Source organism: Cyprinodon tularosa, unplaced genomic scaffold (genome assembly GCF_016077235.1).
Source record: "Cyprinodon tularosa strain WSP-4 unplaced genomic scaffold, ASM1607723v1 ctg372, whole genome shotgun sequence".
Classification (NCBI taxonomy): domain Eukaryota; kingdom Metazoa; phylum Chordata; class Actinopteri; order Cyprinodontiformes; family Cyprinodontidae; genus Cyprinodon; species Cyprinodon tularosa.
In genome coordinates this window covers 194923-211243 of record NW_024039088.1, presented here as the reverse complement: position 1 = coordinate 211243, position 16321 = coordinate 194923, and the positions used below count along the sequence as shown (strand labels likewise).

Below are 16321 nucleotides of genomic sequence, written 5' to 3'. Positions count from 1 at the left end.
ATTGATAAGTTTAGAGTGGAAAGTCTATTGGGTTCCTGAAATGAGCCCTTAATCAATTGTGCAAATTTGTTTCATTTAAAAAGAATGGTGTCTCTGAAGAACTCAATTAGCCTCACCTCATACTCTAAACTACAATTTCTGGAAGCAGGGCTTAAAGACAGTCTTGCCCTCTAACATCTTTTTTGGTATTTCTAACCTCTTGGGTTTGAGGCTTTTTTTCTCCTCCTCCCTGCAGGAGGTTATATATGAGACTCGCCCCTCTTCTCTCCCCAGTTTTCTTTTTCCTTCCATGCCTCCTCTTGAGAATTGGAAATGGGGAGATGGAGACGGGGAATGTGGAAGGTGCTAAATTAGCTGGCTGATCCGCGCTCATTGCCGCATACACATCCCCCTATTACCGCGCACCCGGTGCCGCTTAATATTCCGGGCATGGCGGGCGCGTCTAGATAGCAGATTTATCAAATGGGAAAATGAATGTATGATGATCAGTTAAATTGAAAATCAGCGCCCGGGTGACAGGCCGCGCTGACACCTCGGTAATTAGAAAGAAAAATGATGGCGTCCGAATGCATAATAGAGCAAAAACAATTTGCGCAATCCCCCCAAGCCGTAATGATCGCGCGTTCAAATTGAAAATTTCTCCCGGTTGAAATTGAATTCATAAAGTGTGATGCATGAGCTGCGTTGGGCCCAGCAGGAGGGCCCGGTCGGTCCGGGAAAGGATTGATCGATTGGCCGTTTGAGATCGGTGACACCCCCACCCCCACAGACAGACAGACAGACAGACAGACAGACAGACAGACAGACAGATAGACAGACAGATAGATAGATAGATAGATAGATAGATAGATAGATAGATAGATAGATAGATAGATAGATAGATAGATAGATAGATAGATAGATAGATAGATAGATAGAGTTTGATAGGCTAGTTGTTTTTTTTTTTCAGAATTTAGTGATAAAAACATAAACAAATAAAATTATTATTACATTTATGGATATGAAATTCATTATCTTAGTGGAAGCGCTGCATTTTGCACTTTGTGTTCATGACTGACTGCAGGTGTTTTACAGCAAACACTCTGCCATATATGTGGTCATCTGGACATTTATTTTATTTATTTAGCCTAGAGCATTCCAGAAAAAAAATTTTTAAAAAAGAAAAAACAATCCAAACAATTTAAACTTGGAAACAAAGTCCAGTTTTTTTACTTTTTTGGAATGAATATGACTTGGATGACTGGGAATCTTCATCAGCATAGATAGAGCATAATTAATTTCATTGATACACAATAAATAAGAGTTCTGATCTTTTTTTTTTTTTTTTTTTTTTTTTTCAAATTAGTTTAAATACAGATGACAACAGTGGTTAACTTGCTTTCAGAATGAAAGCTTCAGACATTAATTATAAATGTTGGATCAGTAATCTAGCATTTCTCATTCATTTACTGAAATGTATGTTGTCAACTTTGTATCAACAACATGGGCCTCTCTGCCAGAAAAGTTTAGCTGTGGCTTTAGGAACAATGCTTAGAAACCAACATGTTAGAATTAATTAAGAAATACTTCTGGGCATTTTATTATTATTATTTATTTATTATTTTTTACCTGAAAATGATCTAAAGTTTAAAATAAAAAGAAGGTATGTTGGAAATTACCTTATTAGGCAGTGTTTAAACAGGTTTAAGCAGTTTAATCATCTGCATGCATAAAACATTTGGGCCTATAGGCTTTAACAGGTTTTAGTGCTTAAAATCTGGTTTGTTTTTTTAGTGTAGCTTCAAGACCAAATTCAATTAAATCAAATAAAAATATCAGACTCGGTTTAATCAGCCTTAAAGACAATATGAACCACATTTAGACATCAGCTGACTTCTTTATGGCATCTTCACTTTTTGTCCACTATTCCTCGGTCCAAAATCTGCTTGGAAAGAAGTTATTCCTGTTTAAACATCATTTTTTTGGGGTTTTATTTTCTATTTCGATAGGTCTTTCCCCTTCCAGCTGAAACACAGAGGACAATAAAGGCCTTACAGGAGGAAGATCAACCTGAACGCTTTAATTAATCGCGACCCTGAAAATAACCGATTATAATAAAGCGTTTCACCTTAAAAAAAGATAAATAAATAAAGCGGAGATGGTGAATGAAAGTAGGGATTTCACACACCACACGCAGAATGAACGATTTAATGTGATTGTTTCGGTCGAAGGGGACGTTACCCGAGGCCTTATGGGGAAATAATGTCCTTATGAATTAAATAATAGGGTTATTACTTTCATTGATTTTAGCTGTCTGGGAATTTAGTGTTGAGCTTCGGTCTTAACCCATCCTCCCCCCTGCTGTTTTTCACTCTGTTCCCTCCTCGTCCTCTTGTCTAATTATTTTTTTTCCCTTTATAAGAGCTCCAGCTTCCTACAGAGCAAATAGCAGAGTCACTGGGCGAAAATTATGTAAATATTATTAAAGGGACTCCGGCACGGGAAATTCATTTTAGGTCGGTGCAGCAAAGTAAAGCTCTGTCCCTCGGATCTTCCCTCAATTTATTTGCAAATAAAGGCGAGGTGACCGGGAGGGATCAGGGGATATTTAGCCGGGGCTGTCAACACTGCTCCTCTGCGAGCCAGAATTAATGGTTTTAATAATTGGGATTTTGGTTTCCAGGGAGTTGGTGGCGTTTACACTTCATAAGCCAAACACACCAGCCTCTCTGTCTGTTTCTTTAACAGGCATATGCGCATGTCCATTGTTTGCCTCCATTTGGGTATATTTGAAAGAACAAACATTACCTCAATTTCTCACTTTCTCTACACTAAGGAGTTTATAGCCTATATTTGATTAGGTTTGATCAAAATAAATATAATCGTTAAATAGCCCTACATTTAAATAAATCAGTTCAATTCAAACCAATTATGAAATGGTTTTGAATAACAACTAAATGACAGGTTTTAACTAATTATTGCATATCAAGTTTGAACAAAAAAGAGAGATGTAGTTCATTTGAAATAAGACACTGGGGGAAAAAATGTGTTAAACCTGTTCAGAAAAGATTTTTACTCTAACTGCCATCTTGTTATTAGCTTGCAAGCAGCAGGGGCGGAGCTAGATGGGGGGCCAATCATTGGCCACCCCTATCATTTTTTTCATCCCTCTAATACATGTGGTGGCAGCAGTAATACTCTCCACTAGAATATTCAAAACATTCTAATCTGTTGTGGTTAATTATGGACATCAATATACTAACATTAAAGATGATAAGTACAGAATTCATCCTCTTTTCAGAACTATAATTTGTGTTATAAGGGGTAAAGAGAAAATGGTGTGTCTCTGCAAGTCATCTCAGAGCGTACAGTGAAATCAAAGATAAATAACTATTTTAATAAAAAAGTATTGAATAATCAATTTAGATATTAGTACTTGTAACTATCAATTTTATGCAGAAAGATTATTGATAAAAGTAGGTAAGTAATGACGATGGAAAAGATGTTTGCCCCAAAATTTAAACTTGAAAGAATTTTATCCACTATACCTTTTATCGAGAAAGCATAGATGTTTAAATATATGCGTCAGCAAAGACTGTAGGAAAGTATAGTTTGCCTTTCTTTAAAAATATGGACGTTTTTCTCGTAAATTTTCCTGTTGGAACAGTGAAGATTGACCCTGAGGTTCTGGCACCTATCCACTCAGTGTACTTTGGTTATTACCTGGCCACCCGTATAAAAAATTTCTGGCTAGCAGGTTAGATTTTGGCATTAACCATGCTGCTAAACTTGTTAATTCTTGTTTAAATATCAGTTTAATCTTCCTCCATTACAGAAAAAAAAATCCCAACTGCAGGTCTAGTGAGACTTTAATCATAACAATCCTTTGGATTATGAACACAAACATAAGCTTATGGTTTTCTTCTGCTCAAATGGTTCAAAATCAAAACTTTTTGAAAAAGTTTTTTCATTGGTTTTGTTCATTAGATAATAAAGACGAAATTAAACCATAGAAAAAAAAAAAATAAAATGTCTATGATTGAATACACAACAATTAATCTTTGTAGTGTATTTGAAGGCAATCTCTGCAAAACTTCTTGTATAAGGCACCAAATATGTCTCAAAATGTCAGTAGTCTAAATCTTTTAAATCCATTTCAACAATGAGGTAAACGTTTTTCATTGGCAGACGCCTCAAAGTAATGACAGCATTGTGCTGGCAAGTTTGACTTTAGCTTTAACACAGTAAACAACTTAAATATAGACTTATTTACGAAACTATGTTGTTGGTCCAACAAGGAAGTTGATATATTCATTCATATAACCAAAGTGGTCTCTGGTGGCCTCATACCTAAACGATTAATTTAGAAAGTATTAGAAATAAGACACTGATTATATTTAAACTGTTATAAAGCATATATATTTCTAAACGTAATAAACAAAGACAGTTCAATTCTAATGTTGAAATTGTAGAAGATGTTGGACTCGCTAAAATTTGTTGTCTTGGTGATTAGTGTTTTTTTTGGTTCTCAGCAATAAATGTTTTAAAGGACTTGTATTATGATAAGGCCTATGTAATAAATAATTACTTTATCAATTTCCTGTATTTAAGCAAAACTTAAAGCTTGTATGAGTTATTAGTTGAAGTCAAACCAGCTAGCAGCTAAGCTTCTACAGTAAGCCTTTAGGCAGCTAGGCAGAAAAGCTTTACACATCAATTCATAAATTTATAGATTAATAATATATAATAAACACTTAAGTAACTCACCATACTTTTATTAGAAACCATTTTTTTGTTCCGAATTTCACTAAAATGGGAATTCAGGCAGGTATAGGCCTAATACAATCTGACATTATTGAAATTTTAAGTTAAAGCTGAGAAATATAAAAACTGTTGTTTTTGAAAAAGTTTGTGCGTAGCAATTCTAAAAAAAAAATCTAAATGAAGCTTGGTTATCCTTAGCACCAATGCTAAAATCAAACCTGCTAACATGCTTCACCTTGAGGAAGTGGTTGTGAGTTAACAAATCCTTATTATTGTTAGCAAAACATATTAAAGCCCCACCTATATAATAGATTTTAAACAGTTTAGCTGTGACCAGTTTTGCAATAATGCTGAAGCTAAAGTAAAAAATTGGAAGTATGCTAAGCTTCTTAACCCTGAGGCACATCTAAGATGCGTTTGTCAAGGTAAAGCTTTACATGTCACATTGATGGAATAGATTGATTAGGAATAATAGCCACAACATGGCCTAATTAACCACTACTGTTTATTTTGCATCAATGAACAGTTTGGATAAGAAAATTATATAAACTTAAGTTTAAATTATCAAGTAAATCGTTTTTTAAAGCAGTAGAGCCAACAAAAAAATACATTTAGGAAAACAGACTACACTATATTCAGTGCAAATAAATGAAACTTTTTAAAAAGCTGTTGTAAAACATCTTTAGTTGGATATCAAAATGTTTAGGATTATCTGATTAGAATGTCTGCTTTATATGTTTATTATGATTTTAAATGTCAGTTAACACTCTAGAGAATACCTTTTTATAGTTTTCTTTAGAAGTTTGAACAACTGATATTTAAAAAAACAATATTAATGCATATTATTGGGCTTCATTTCTTCTGGGTTCCCTCCTATATCTTTATCTCTGTCGGTCCGGGGGGAATCAGTCCTATTAGAACAAATGACGAGGGGCCCAGGCGCTTTTGTAAGAAAAGAAAAAAATAGGGGGGGCGCAGACAGGCGGGCGCGCGCCTGTCCTATTATGTGCGACACATGATCAATAGGGCGATAACACAGCAACATCAATATAAGCGACAGAACAATGAGGGATATCATCGAACATCTATCTTAATATAGCCGACTACAAGGGCCGTCTGACAGCCGCGGCAGCTCATGAAAATTCCGCCCCACGAATCTCCCACCATCTCCTCCTCCTCCTCAATAGACTATGCACGCTCACGCACACCAGCAGTGCACAAACACACATTGGTGGTGCAGCTGGCGCGGCTATTATTTTCCCATTTCAATTTGACACCCCTGCCTTTCATGCTAATTCTATTATTGTAGGAAGTTTATGTGATTCCATATCACTGGAAATCGGTAATGTCTAATAACCCTTTGGGCTAAAACGAAAGGAGGGGAGAGAGGGAAAAGAAAGAGGGGGGGAGGGGGGGACTGCCTGGAGACCTGCGGCAGCCAGTGGGAAAATAATTACTTTCATATCAAAACTCAGCAGGAGGCGCAGGGTCCTATAGCCCGCGGCCACTAACCTCATTCCAGCTCGGCCTTTCAAATGAATAAATTTGTTAAAGCAATAAATACAAACAGCCAGACGGACTTGAGCTCCAGCTCTTGCATGGCTCATGACACAGAGGGTGGGGTGGTGGGGGGGGACAAAAAGAGGGGGATTTGTCTGCTGTAACATGACAAAACTCCAGCTGCCATGATCCAAAACCTTCTGTCAGCCATCCTTTTCCCTTTCTTTCCATTTTTTCCCCGACTTCAAGACAGTGAAGTACAATTAATAACTTTATTTATCAAAATGTTTACATATAAATATCATTTTCTCATTTTTACAATATCTGAGGGTTTTTCGTTGTGTATGTTTTATTGAAGCCTAGTTTTTTTTTTGTCTTACAAGGTGTTCATGAAAGCAAAAGAAAGAAGAAAAAAGAAAAAGAAGAGAGACACCTGCTTCAAAGGCTGGGCTCGTCACGCCTTCTGATTAAAAAATAGACAAAGATCAAGTCTTGTGATTCCTGATATGTTTCGGAGTGCCTCGACAGAGCTTTGGGAATGTTTCAACTAATCAGAGCGCTGTCCCTGCTCCTTTGTTTGTGTTTGCTCCTTGAAAGTGTTATTCCATATCGACATCCTCTCCATCTGTTACTGGTGTTTCTCCACTCTCTGTGTTCGCCTCGGAGAGGTCTGGAGACCCTCGATCCTCTCTGGCACCTCTTTCTTTTAGACACAGCTCGGCAGTCTCAGCTTCTCTCTGAGCTTTCAGACTCCCATCCTCTCTGATTTCAACTGTCTGATCTGCATGGTAAGATGTGGGAGAAACTGCCTTTTTGCAGTCGCCGACACAGTCTCTCGTGTCGCCCGCCTCCAGCTTGCTGCTAATGTGATTGTGGTGCGTATGCTCCGTATGGTTTGAGTTCAAATGGTTAACTTTCCTGCCAAAGGTGGAGAGGTCAGAGGGAGCCGGGCTCCCGTCACTTGGCATGCATCTTTGTCCCAGAGTGAGTCTATCGGAGTTCTCCTGACACGGAGCGGCCTTCAGGGCGGTTTGGGGAACTAAAAAACCCAAGGGCTGGTGGGCAATGGGATAAAGCAAGAAGTGCCCCTTACCCACCATTGTCTGACTGGGCAGAGAGGGAAAGTCCACTTGGGATTTCCGCCGTGGCATGGTGTCAGAAAGAAGGCTCTCCACGCTGAAAGGGTTTCGTTTCTGTATGGCGGATGACCTTTGACCCTCAGGGCTGGAGCTGTGCGTGCTGCCGGGAGAAACCTGCTCCAGTTCCTCTGCAGTTCTTTGGTTTGGCTGGTTTTGCAGCTGACCGAAGTCGTGCCGCGTTTGGTCGCAGCTGGATTCGGTTTGGTGCCCCCCTGCACCTCTGGATACCGGCAATTCCACGTGGACGCTCCCGCTGAGGTTCGAGGGCGGCTGCTGCTCACTGTCGGTGAACTGTGACACCCCGCTGTCACTCTCGGAACCACCAGGTGTGTGGAAGCTCTCTCCTGAAAGGAGTTTGTTCTGTGACTTTAACAGCTTCCTCTCCTGTTTCCGTTTCTTCTTCTCGGCCCGCTCTCGTTCCCTCCGTGCGATCTCCTCAGGATCCATGGGCTCACCGCTGCAGGTGGTTGGGTGGGAGTTGTGAGCGGGCCGCCCGGGGCCCTTCTTGGTGTTCTCCTTTTTCCTCCATTTAGCTCGTCTGTTTTGAAACCACACCTATGCACACATACAAACATGGCACATGTAAATATTGACACAAACAATTGGCCACATGAGGAGCCCTTTTATTTAGTTTTCATATCAAAATCTGCTTACATCACATTAAAAAATGTACATATTTGGCTTTTTAAACTAAATTTGACCACATTTTGTTATAAAATGATCAGATTTAAATTCATACAGAATACTTCCAGATGATTTTAAATATTATACATTTTGGAGATTAAATTTAGCCTAATGTGTCTTAAAATTATATTTGTCAGGAATAAAGGGAATGTAAATAAGCTGCCTTCATTCAATTTAGTCATTTTGAAATGTTGCTGTGGCTGATTTGATTAAAGCCATCAAGTTTGTGGTCGAAAAAGTTATTTTGAAAACAGACTAAATATTTCAGCTGGATTAAATCTACAAACAAGGCTTTTTAGTAAAATAACCCAAACACACTTTGAAAAATAATTATTTACATAAAAACCAACATGTGTCAGCATTTCAGTTTGTTTTCCAATTCTGTTTTAAAGCATCATGTAGTTGAGTTGAATTACCCTCCCAAACACAAGCTCAGACATTAAGCACATATCAGAACTACATACATTTTGTATTTTCTCTTTTTTTTCTCTTTATCTCTTTAAATATTAGTGTAATTTATTCTTCTAAGCTGTTTACTTGTGATCTGTAGAGGCTTTTTGCTGTTTCCCAAATGTCAGCTGATCAGCTGATTCATGTGCCTGTTGTGATGTCATCAACTCAGCTGAAATCTGTTTTCCTCCAACATTCTTTATATTTTGTTTATAATAAACAGTAGATCTACGCTTTATTACTATTCTGTATTTTTATGATCCTTTTAGATCGATTACTGAAGTAAAAGTCAGATGTGGATCTTTATGGATTGTTGGTGGCATAAACTGGTTTAAACACGATCAAAGCATTTTTTGCCACTTTTTTAATTGAAATTTTACAAGTTGAAATTCCTAGGAGCCTAACCAGGTAAAAGAGGGAGGGATAGTTGTGCCTAAGGCAGTCAGCTGGGCCACCTGGGAAAAATTTTACAAATTGTCATTGCATGATTATTTCTGATAGTCCATTTTAATTTTTTAAAATCTTAATCCCTGTTTGACTCACAGTTCAGTCACATGTGTCCATAGACGTCTGAGCCTAGTTTAGTTCACTGAATTTACTAAAATAAGGAATTATGGAACAAAACAAAACAATCTTACAGCTGAAATGCTTGATTTTTTTTCCTATTGGTCCAAGAGTGTTTCATCACAGCGAATGACGAGGAACTCCTCAAAAAACACATGACCTCTGCCTCATGCAATCATTCACCTTCTGCCCAATATGATTAAGTCTCACTGGCTACTCTCCAAACTCATTCAACCTTTCTTCACACCTACAATTTATTACTGATTGGATTTCACTGACTTCCCAAAGTCATTTAATTGTCTTCAACATGTTTTTAATCGAACTGCAAATCGTTTTGTTTTAAGTTTAGGTTTAAAAAAACGAAACAAATTCTATGTCAGTGTCATTAAGACTGATAAGACCATTTCAAAATAACTCTCTTGAAGGTTGCAGGTGATTAAATAAGTGGATTAAACTGTTACAAATTGTGCTGAACTAAACCTAGATCCAAATGGAATCTGAATCTGAATAGAATCTGGACCTGCTTGATTTATAATCCACCTTGCGATGTAATCTGATTTTTGATCACCACATACATTCACTCAAACATGAAAAATACGTTTTTAGTCATAATTCATTAAATAAGGCAGAAGTGCTTCATAAAAAGCAAAAGTAAAGTAAATTTGAAGTAAATGATTCGTTTAGAGGTTTATTTTTTACCGTGTCTCAGCTGTAGATTTGTTTGGAATTGCAACCCTATTGTTTATTTTCATCTCATACTTATTGATTTTTCTTTACAGGTTGCCAGTTATGAACTATGAATTGTGCAACAGTATATAAATAAAGCAGCTTTCTTTAGGTTGTTGTGAAAAATTCTTATTTCTGCGTAGCAGTATATTGGATTCATATATAATTGAAAAAGAAATTCCATCCCCACCAAGAAGGCCAATACTTAAATAACGATCAGACATAAAGGATATATCCACACATCATCATCAGCAAATTTCCCAGCTTGAAGAAAAACAAACATGAAAGGATGAGGGATAATTTAAAAAAAAGGGCAGATTTACAAATCCACGCAGGAAATCCTGAGACAACCATTTTTTTTATCTCCCTGGATCTTCATGTAATGCTGCTTCAAACACCTAAAGGCTTCCCAGGTTAATAGGTCACCGCCTTAGACCAGCAGGTGCACAGTTGTGTCGGTGTTAATTACCAATCAGCTGCTGTAATAGGCACATCCGCCAATTAAATTTAACTGTTCTATGGCTAAATCAGCCATATCCCGTCTGTGCATCCACACCCAGCCTTCTGCTCCCTCACAGCACCCCCCCTCTTCTCCTCCTCCCCTCCTCCCCCACCGCCTCCATCACCGAGCCGAAGCAGGGAGCTTCCCCCGCTTTCCAGCTCCCAGCGCCCGGCCTCTAGGCGCGTTGGCTGCCTCATGTTCTGCGCTGATAACACCAGGAGTTTAGCATGCACAAGCAGGATCGGCCAACATTGCATAATAAGAGCAGAGGACCAACAACGAGCGCCACAATAGCGCTTCTTATGAATTGTTAATGTTGGTTCTATCTTTCCCTATAAAAAAAAAAAAAATGGAGATAAAGGAGCAGCTTGAGGGAACAATAATCTGAGGTTTAGGAAACAAAATCCCCCAAACAACATAGAATAAAGTAGAGCTCCTTGTGCGCCCTGTTCCTGCTCCAAACAGCATGTGGCGCTCAGAAAGGAGAGGGATAGAAAGCTTAGAGCGCATTTCACATTACTACAGAACAGATACAACTCTTTAAAACATTTATAACTGTGGAAAAAAAAATGGCATTAAAAACAAAAAAAATATATGACTATTAGGCCTATTATAACAAGACAGTGCATTTTAATGCAAGAAAAAACAGAACAAAAAATGAATGTTAGAACTGTAACTATACAATCATGTGTTTACATAGTTTTTCATCACAATATTTTTTTTATCAGTAGGCCTTATCAAGTACCTTATCAAGGCTGTACTTTAAAAAAATGAAATAGTCTAGAGAGCTGTTCTTAACGAAATTTCTTTTTGCTTACACTTGTGTATACAAAATGACAAAATAAAATCTGTCTAAGTCATTTTATTAGTGATGTCATGTTCTAAAACATTTCCATAGCCATATTTTTGATCGTTTTTATATCATTTTTTTAGTACTGTCAACTATATTTCTATTTTACTGTACTGTGTTGATTTTTTTTATGTCTGTGAAGTACTCTTTATGATATTCGTGTTTTTTTTTTAAGTATTAATTAAAAAATACACAAAGCTTCCAAAAACTATTAAATTAAAACTGGTACAAAAACAGTATAATAAGAAAAATATTTATTTTAGTTCTAAATGTGTACATGCTACTTAATTCCATTGAATATATGAGAGCTGAAACATATGGAATTATGAATAAAGTAAAAAAAAAACGTAACAAATAAGTGCACCATACTCTTTCTCACGTATTGATTTGCTTTTGCAAATAGCCTTGTTTTAATTAGCCTATAAATCAATAGGTTGCCCACATGCAAAATTCAAATGAGACATTTTTTTTCCTGCTGCTTTCATTATTGACAAGCAGCTTCATCAGGATGGGACAGGCTTTATTGGCCATCACACAGCAATTATCTCCAGATGTGTTCGTTTTGGGTGGTTGTCCTTTTATTTATTTATTTTCTTAAATTCGGTACCTTGAATAATCTTAAAGGGTGGCTTATAAAATGGCTCCAAATTATGGGAGAAAACATGTTTCCTAAAAAAAGAAAAAGAGAAAATATTGATTTTTCTCTGGCTCACCTGAACCCTGGACTCGACCAGGTCAAGCCTGAGCGCCAGCGCCTCCCGCATGAACACATCCGGATAGTGACTCTCGTTGAAAGCCTTCTCCAGCTCCTCCAGCTGCCAGCCGGTGAAATTCGTCCTGGTTCTCCTCCGTTTGCAGCCGGGACTGTCCTTATCCGGGTCTCTAGAATCTGCACACGTGCGCGTGTGTGCACGAGAAAGCACGCGCGTTTGTGTGCAAGTAAGACAGACAGATAAACACAAGCATAAAAAGAGAGGGAGATTGAGAGATGCTGATGCTACAAAAGTCTAAGTATTTTTCTGTAAAAATGTCAGCTTTTTTAAATATATATATATTTTTGTGTTAATGATTTTTAAAGAGAAATATGCAATATATGATCATTTATTTTCAGCTGCAGATTATCATTATAATACAGGGTTAAAAGAAAAAAAATTAAACTAAATAAATTTAGTTAAATATGGAATAAAATGCTAAAAATAATAAAGCAACATTACTGAGAAGGCATAGGCCTATATATACGAGCATATATGAGTATTTGTGGCCAAAGGGCTTACAATTAATGGGACCTTTAGGGGAAAAGTCAATACTTTCTTTTTCATTTTAAAAGCTGGAAACATTAAGCAAACTCATTAAAACCGAAAAAAAAAAAAACGTTTTCATTAAATTCTCTATAAAACCCAAAAGGGGTAAAATAACTTTCAATCTATTTGTTTTTTGAACTAAAGCTTTTTATTTTATTTTTTTAGAACATGTGCTGTTCTGGTGTGCAATAACTTTAATTTCACAAAGTTTACAGTTTAAACCCTAAAGACAATCAAATAAAAAGCAGACCCACCTGATAGTTTGAACTGCTGGCTGTCGGATGACAGTAAAGGGCTGGAGGTGACCACAGAGGCCGAGCACGAGCCGTTTAATAATCCGTCTATAGAGAAAGGTACGGCGGCCGCGGACTGCAGCTGGTGTCCGCTCGCCAGCTCATAGACATGCTGGTGATGGTGGTGGCTATGATGGTGGGTACCGAGCGGGTAGGGGAAGCCCAGCAGCCCGCCCAGGGAGCCGCCGAACTGGGCGTGAGGATGCTCGAGAACCCGGCTGTCCATGCTCGGCGGAGCTGCGGCGGGGCCGAAGTGAAGATGCCGAGGGAGGCGGTGTGGCTGAACATGCAGTCAGAATAAATGATAAGAAAAGAAAAAACAGTCAGAAGGCAGAGGAAGGAGGTGAGGAAGCGGAGCCAGAGTGAGGCTGTATCACTGCTTCTCTTACGGTCCAGCCCAGACGGTAACCCTGCGCTCACTGTGTGAGAGCCAGCTCATTAGGACTCCTCCATCTGCTCCCGGGACCAATAAGAAGCCTTAATCGCCCCGTGACGTCAGAGACGCGCTTAATGGAGTAACGAAAAGAAAGCCACGGAGAGGAAAAGAGAGAGAGGGAGAAAATGAGAGTTTTTCTCTTTTTTTCACTTTTCTGGATCAATCGCTAATTACCTGGCGCAGTCCTCTAATTCAGACCTGTCTAAACAGCGAGGACGAGGCTAATCTGGCTCCCGGAAAATATCCAAGTGACTAAAGGAGCCAATTCCATTAAATTCCACAAATAAAACTTACATCTGTTAAAATGAGAAAACACAATTGTGTCTTATACTTACCCATTGCCAGAGGTAAATCTCTACAAATCGAAATATAATTGGAAAGGTTTGTTTCAGTAATTAATTTTACCCGTGATACACATTCATTACACTAAGTGGTGCATTGTAAGCGTTTAAATCAGATTTAAGGGATACTGCTAAGACTAATAATATTAATATTACAATAATATTGCAATACACCAATAATTATAGTTTTTTTAAACAAACATTATAGCCTACTCTTGCCTTATCTTAACCTATAAAAATACGGGAAACACTGCAAACTTATACAGTTTAAGCCACAAAAGTCTGTATACAAAACTACACAAAATGAAAAAAGTCCAGTGGAAAATTGGGTGGAAGGAAAATTGTACTTTAAAATTTGTAAAGATCAGACTTTAGATAACTGTGAATAGAGAGTAAATAAAATAGTTAAAGGACTTCAGCTGAAAAAATTGCTTTAAACCAGAACTTTTATGATCCTGTGGTCAACACTCTACTGATACAGAGACATCAGAAGCCCTATTTATGCTCAGGATATATATATATTTATATATATATATATATATATATATATATATATATATATATATATATATATATATATATATATATATATATATATATATATATATATATATATATATATATATATATTTACAATTTTAGTATGATTACTGCGCCAAAGAGCAGTAATTAAAAATTAAGAAAGAAATTAACCTACTATCTTGGTTTTGTACAATCTACATATGCGCTATGTGGGGTCCACATTGTCTTTTAATGGGAAAATAAATATAACATTTCATTTCTAAATCCAAGTTGAACTGTCTAAATAAAAAGAGTGCAGAGTCACTGATGATCTAGAAAGCCATATCATCCCCTGGTGTTGGTCCACAGTGTGTTATTAAGTCACTCAGTGCAGTCACACCTTCTGCTCCCTTTGGCTGATTAGCTGTGATGAGGATTTCATTTTTCTGTATCTCACAACACATGATCCTGGTATCAACAAATGTCCATAAGGATGCTGTGAGTTGATGTAAGAGGAAGATGAGGGAGACTAGACCTACACTGCTGATGAACTGAAGGTGCTATTAAAGTAACCTGGGCGTCCACAGGCTGATCTGCTCTGTTTTTATCTTATTTATTAAAAGTGACTGAGACCCTTCACTTGTATATTTGGATACAAATATGGCCTCCTTCATGTTATTTGTCTCCAACCATTTGACTGATTTAATAACAACTCTGTACAATTACTCTCCCCCTTTTATCTGAGCTGTCTTATTACATTTGAAGCTAAAACCCATTGTTGACATCAGCAAACATTCAATACCAGGTCTGTTTTCTGTTGTGTTGATTAAAGCACCTCGCAAACTTTCCCTGTAACATGTGTGCTGCAATGTTTAACCAAAATTTTTTATGTATGATACAATATGCTTGACAATAAGATTATAAAAAAATATAAGAGTAAAAAAGAAATATTTTTTTAACATTCACAGTAATAGGGTATTTCAAAAATGTATAGAGCGCATCTGTTCATGGTTTTTCCTGTTAATAATCTCAGATCTAACTTTTAAGACAGACAAATAGCAGAAAGAAAATTTAAAAGCAAAGTCCAACTAAAATGTATTGTTTGAAAACATTTAAAATACTACAAGGTGCATAAAATAAGACATAAAACGACAATATTAAACATGTAGTAAAATGTTTATAACACATTTATTTAATTATCTAACTTAAACTGCAAAAACAAAAGGTTACATTTTACTAGAGACTTAAACCCCTCTTTAATTTTTAGAAGTGATATATTCCAAAGTTTTGGAGCCATACTTGATCTCCTTTTAAGTTTTTACTAAGGTTTTGAACCAATTAAAAGCAGAAGGTTTGCTGATCACTCTGTAGAATAATAAGTTAAACACAATACATATAGAGAAGCCCTTAAGAGGGTAGCCTACCCTCTTCAAGAATGAAAAGGTTTGCTGTGCAGGTGCGAAATGGAGATTGTCCCTTCCTTTCCAAGTTCAGATCACACTCCAAAGGATACCAAAAAGTTCTCATCCTAAGAGCAAGAAAACCCTTAACAAACCAGTGATTAGAAGAAAAAAAGAATATCCGAAAAGTCTGGTCTTTGAATCAATCCGGCAGCAGTGCTGTGGCATTAAATGAAACTCCTAAAACAGAAATCAACGTCTGAAAACAAGTTCTTCTATTAGAGATTGCATTCCAAAGAGTCTGGTTTGTCAGATTAAATTTTGAAAATAACTACCTTTAAACACATATTAATCATACTCTTCATACACATTTCTGATTATGATCATATAAGGAACCTGTTGGATCTGCTCCCTGATATGTTTAGATTGCAGTAGGATTAAGATTTAATACTCTGCCACATGTACTGTCTGGATTAAGAAAAGAAGACATATAAGCCTAGGTTTACTGATGTGACTGTTTTTTGCTCTGGTTGTTTCATTTTCTCCATCTCATCTAACCTCATCTCCTAAGAGTTTAGTCCCATCAGGGAAGAATATCATGACAGAATAAAGGTGATCAGTCAGAAATCCTTGGAATTGATTTATACTCACCGTTCTCAGAGCAGAGGACTAATAGACTCATGGTCATGAGGTGTCTCTCACAACATAACTGAGACACTATCGTTCATGAACAATAATAACAGATAATCTCAAATTTAGCACGGACAACAATGAAGGAAGCATTTTTGTTCAATAGCTGCAAAAAGCATGAAAATTATGACAGTTTTATTAAAGGTGTTTTTTACTGCTAATCTTTCACAACATAGAAATACATTTGATTTGAGGTTTGAT

At 37.0% G+C, this 16321-nt stretch overlaps 1 protein-coding gene across 1 annotated transcript; it reads right to left on the bottom strand.

The window, feature by feature from the left end:
* Positions 1-6501: 6501 nt before the first annotated feature.
* Positions 6502-13194, bottom strand: LOC119790860 (homeobox protein unc-4 homolog). The gene is made up of 3 exons (XM_038296591.1): positions 12714-13194; positions 11872-12047; positions 6502-7937 (listed from the first exon to the last, which is right to left on the bottom strand). The coding sequence occupies exons 1-3, from the start codon at positions 12976-12978 to the stop codon at positions 6843-6845; spliced, it is 1536 nt and encodes a 511-aa protein (XP_038152519.1). The 5' UTR covers positions 12979-13194; the 3' UTR covers positions 6502-6842.
* Positions 13195-16321: the final 3127 nt, after the last annotated feature.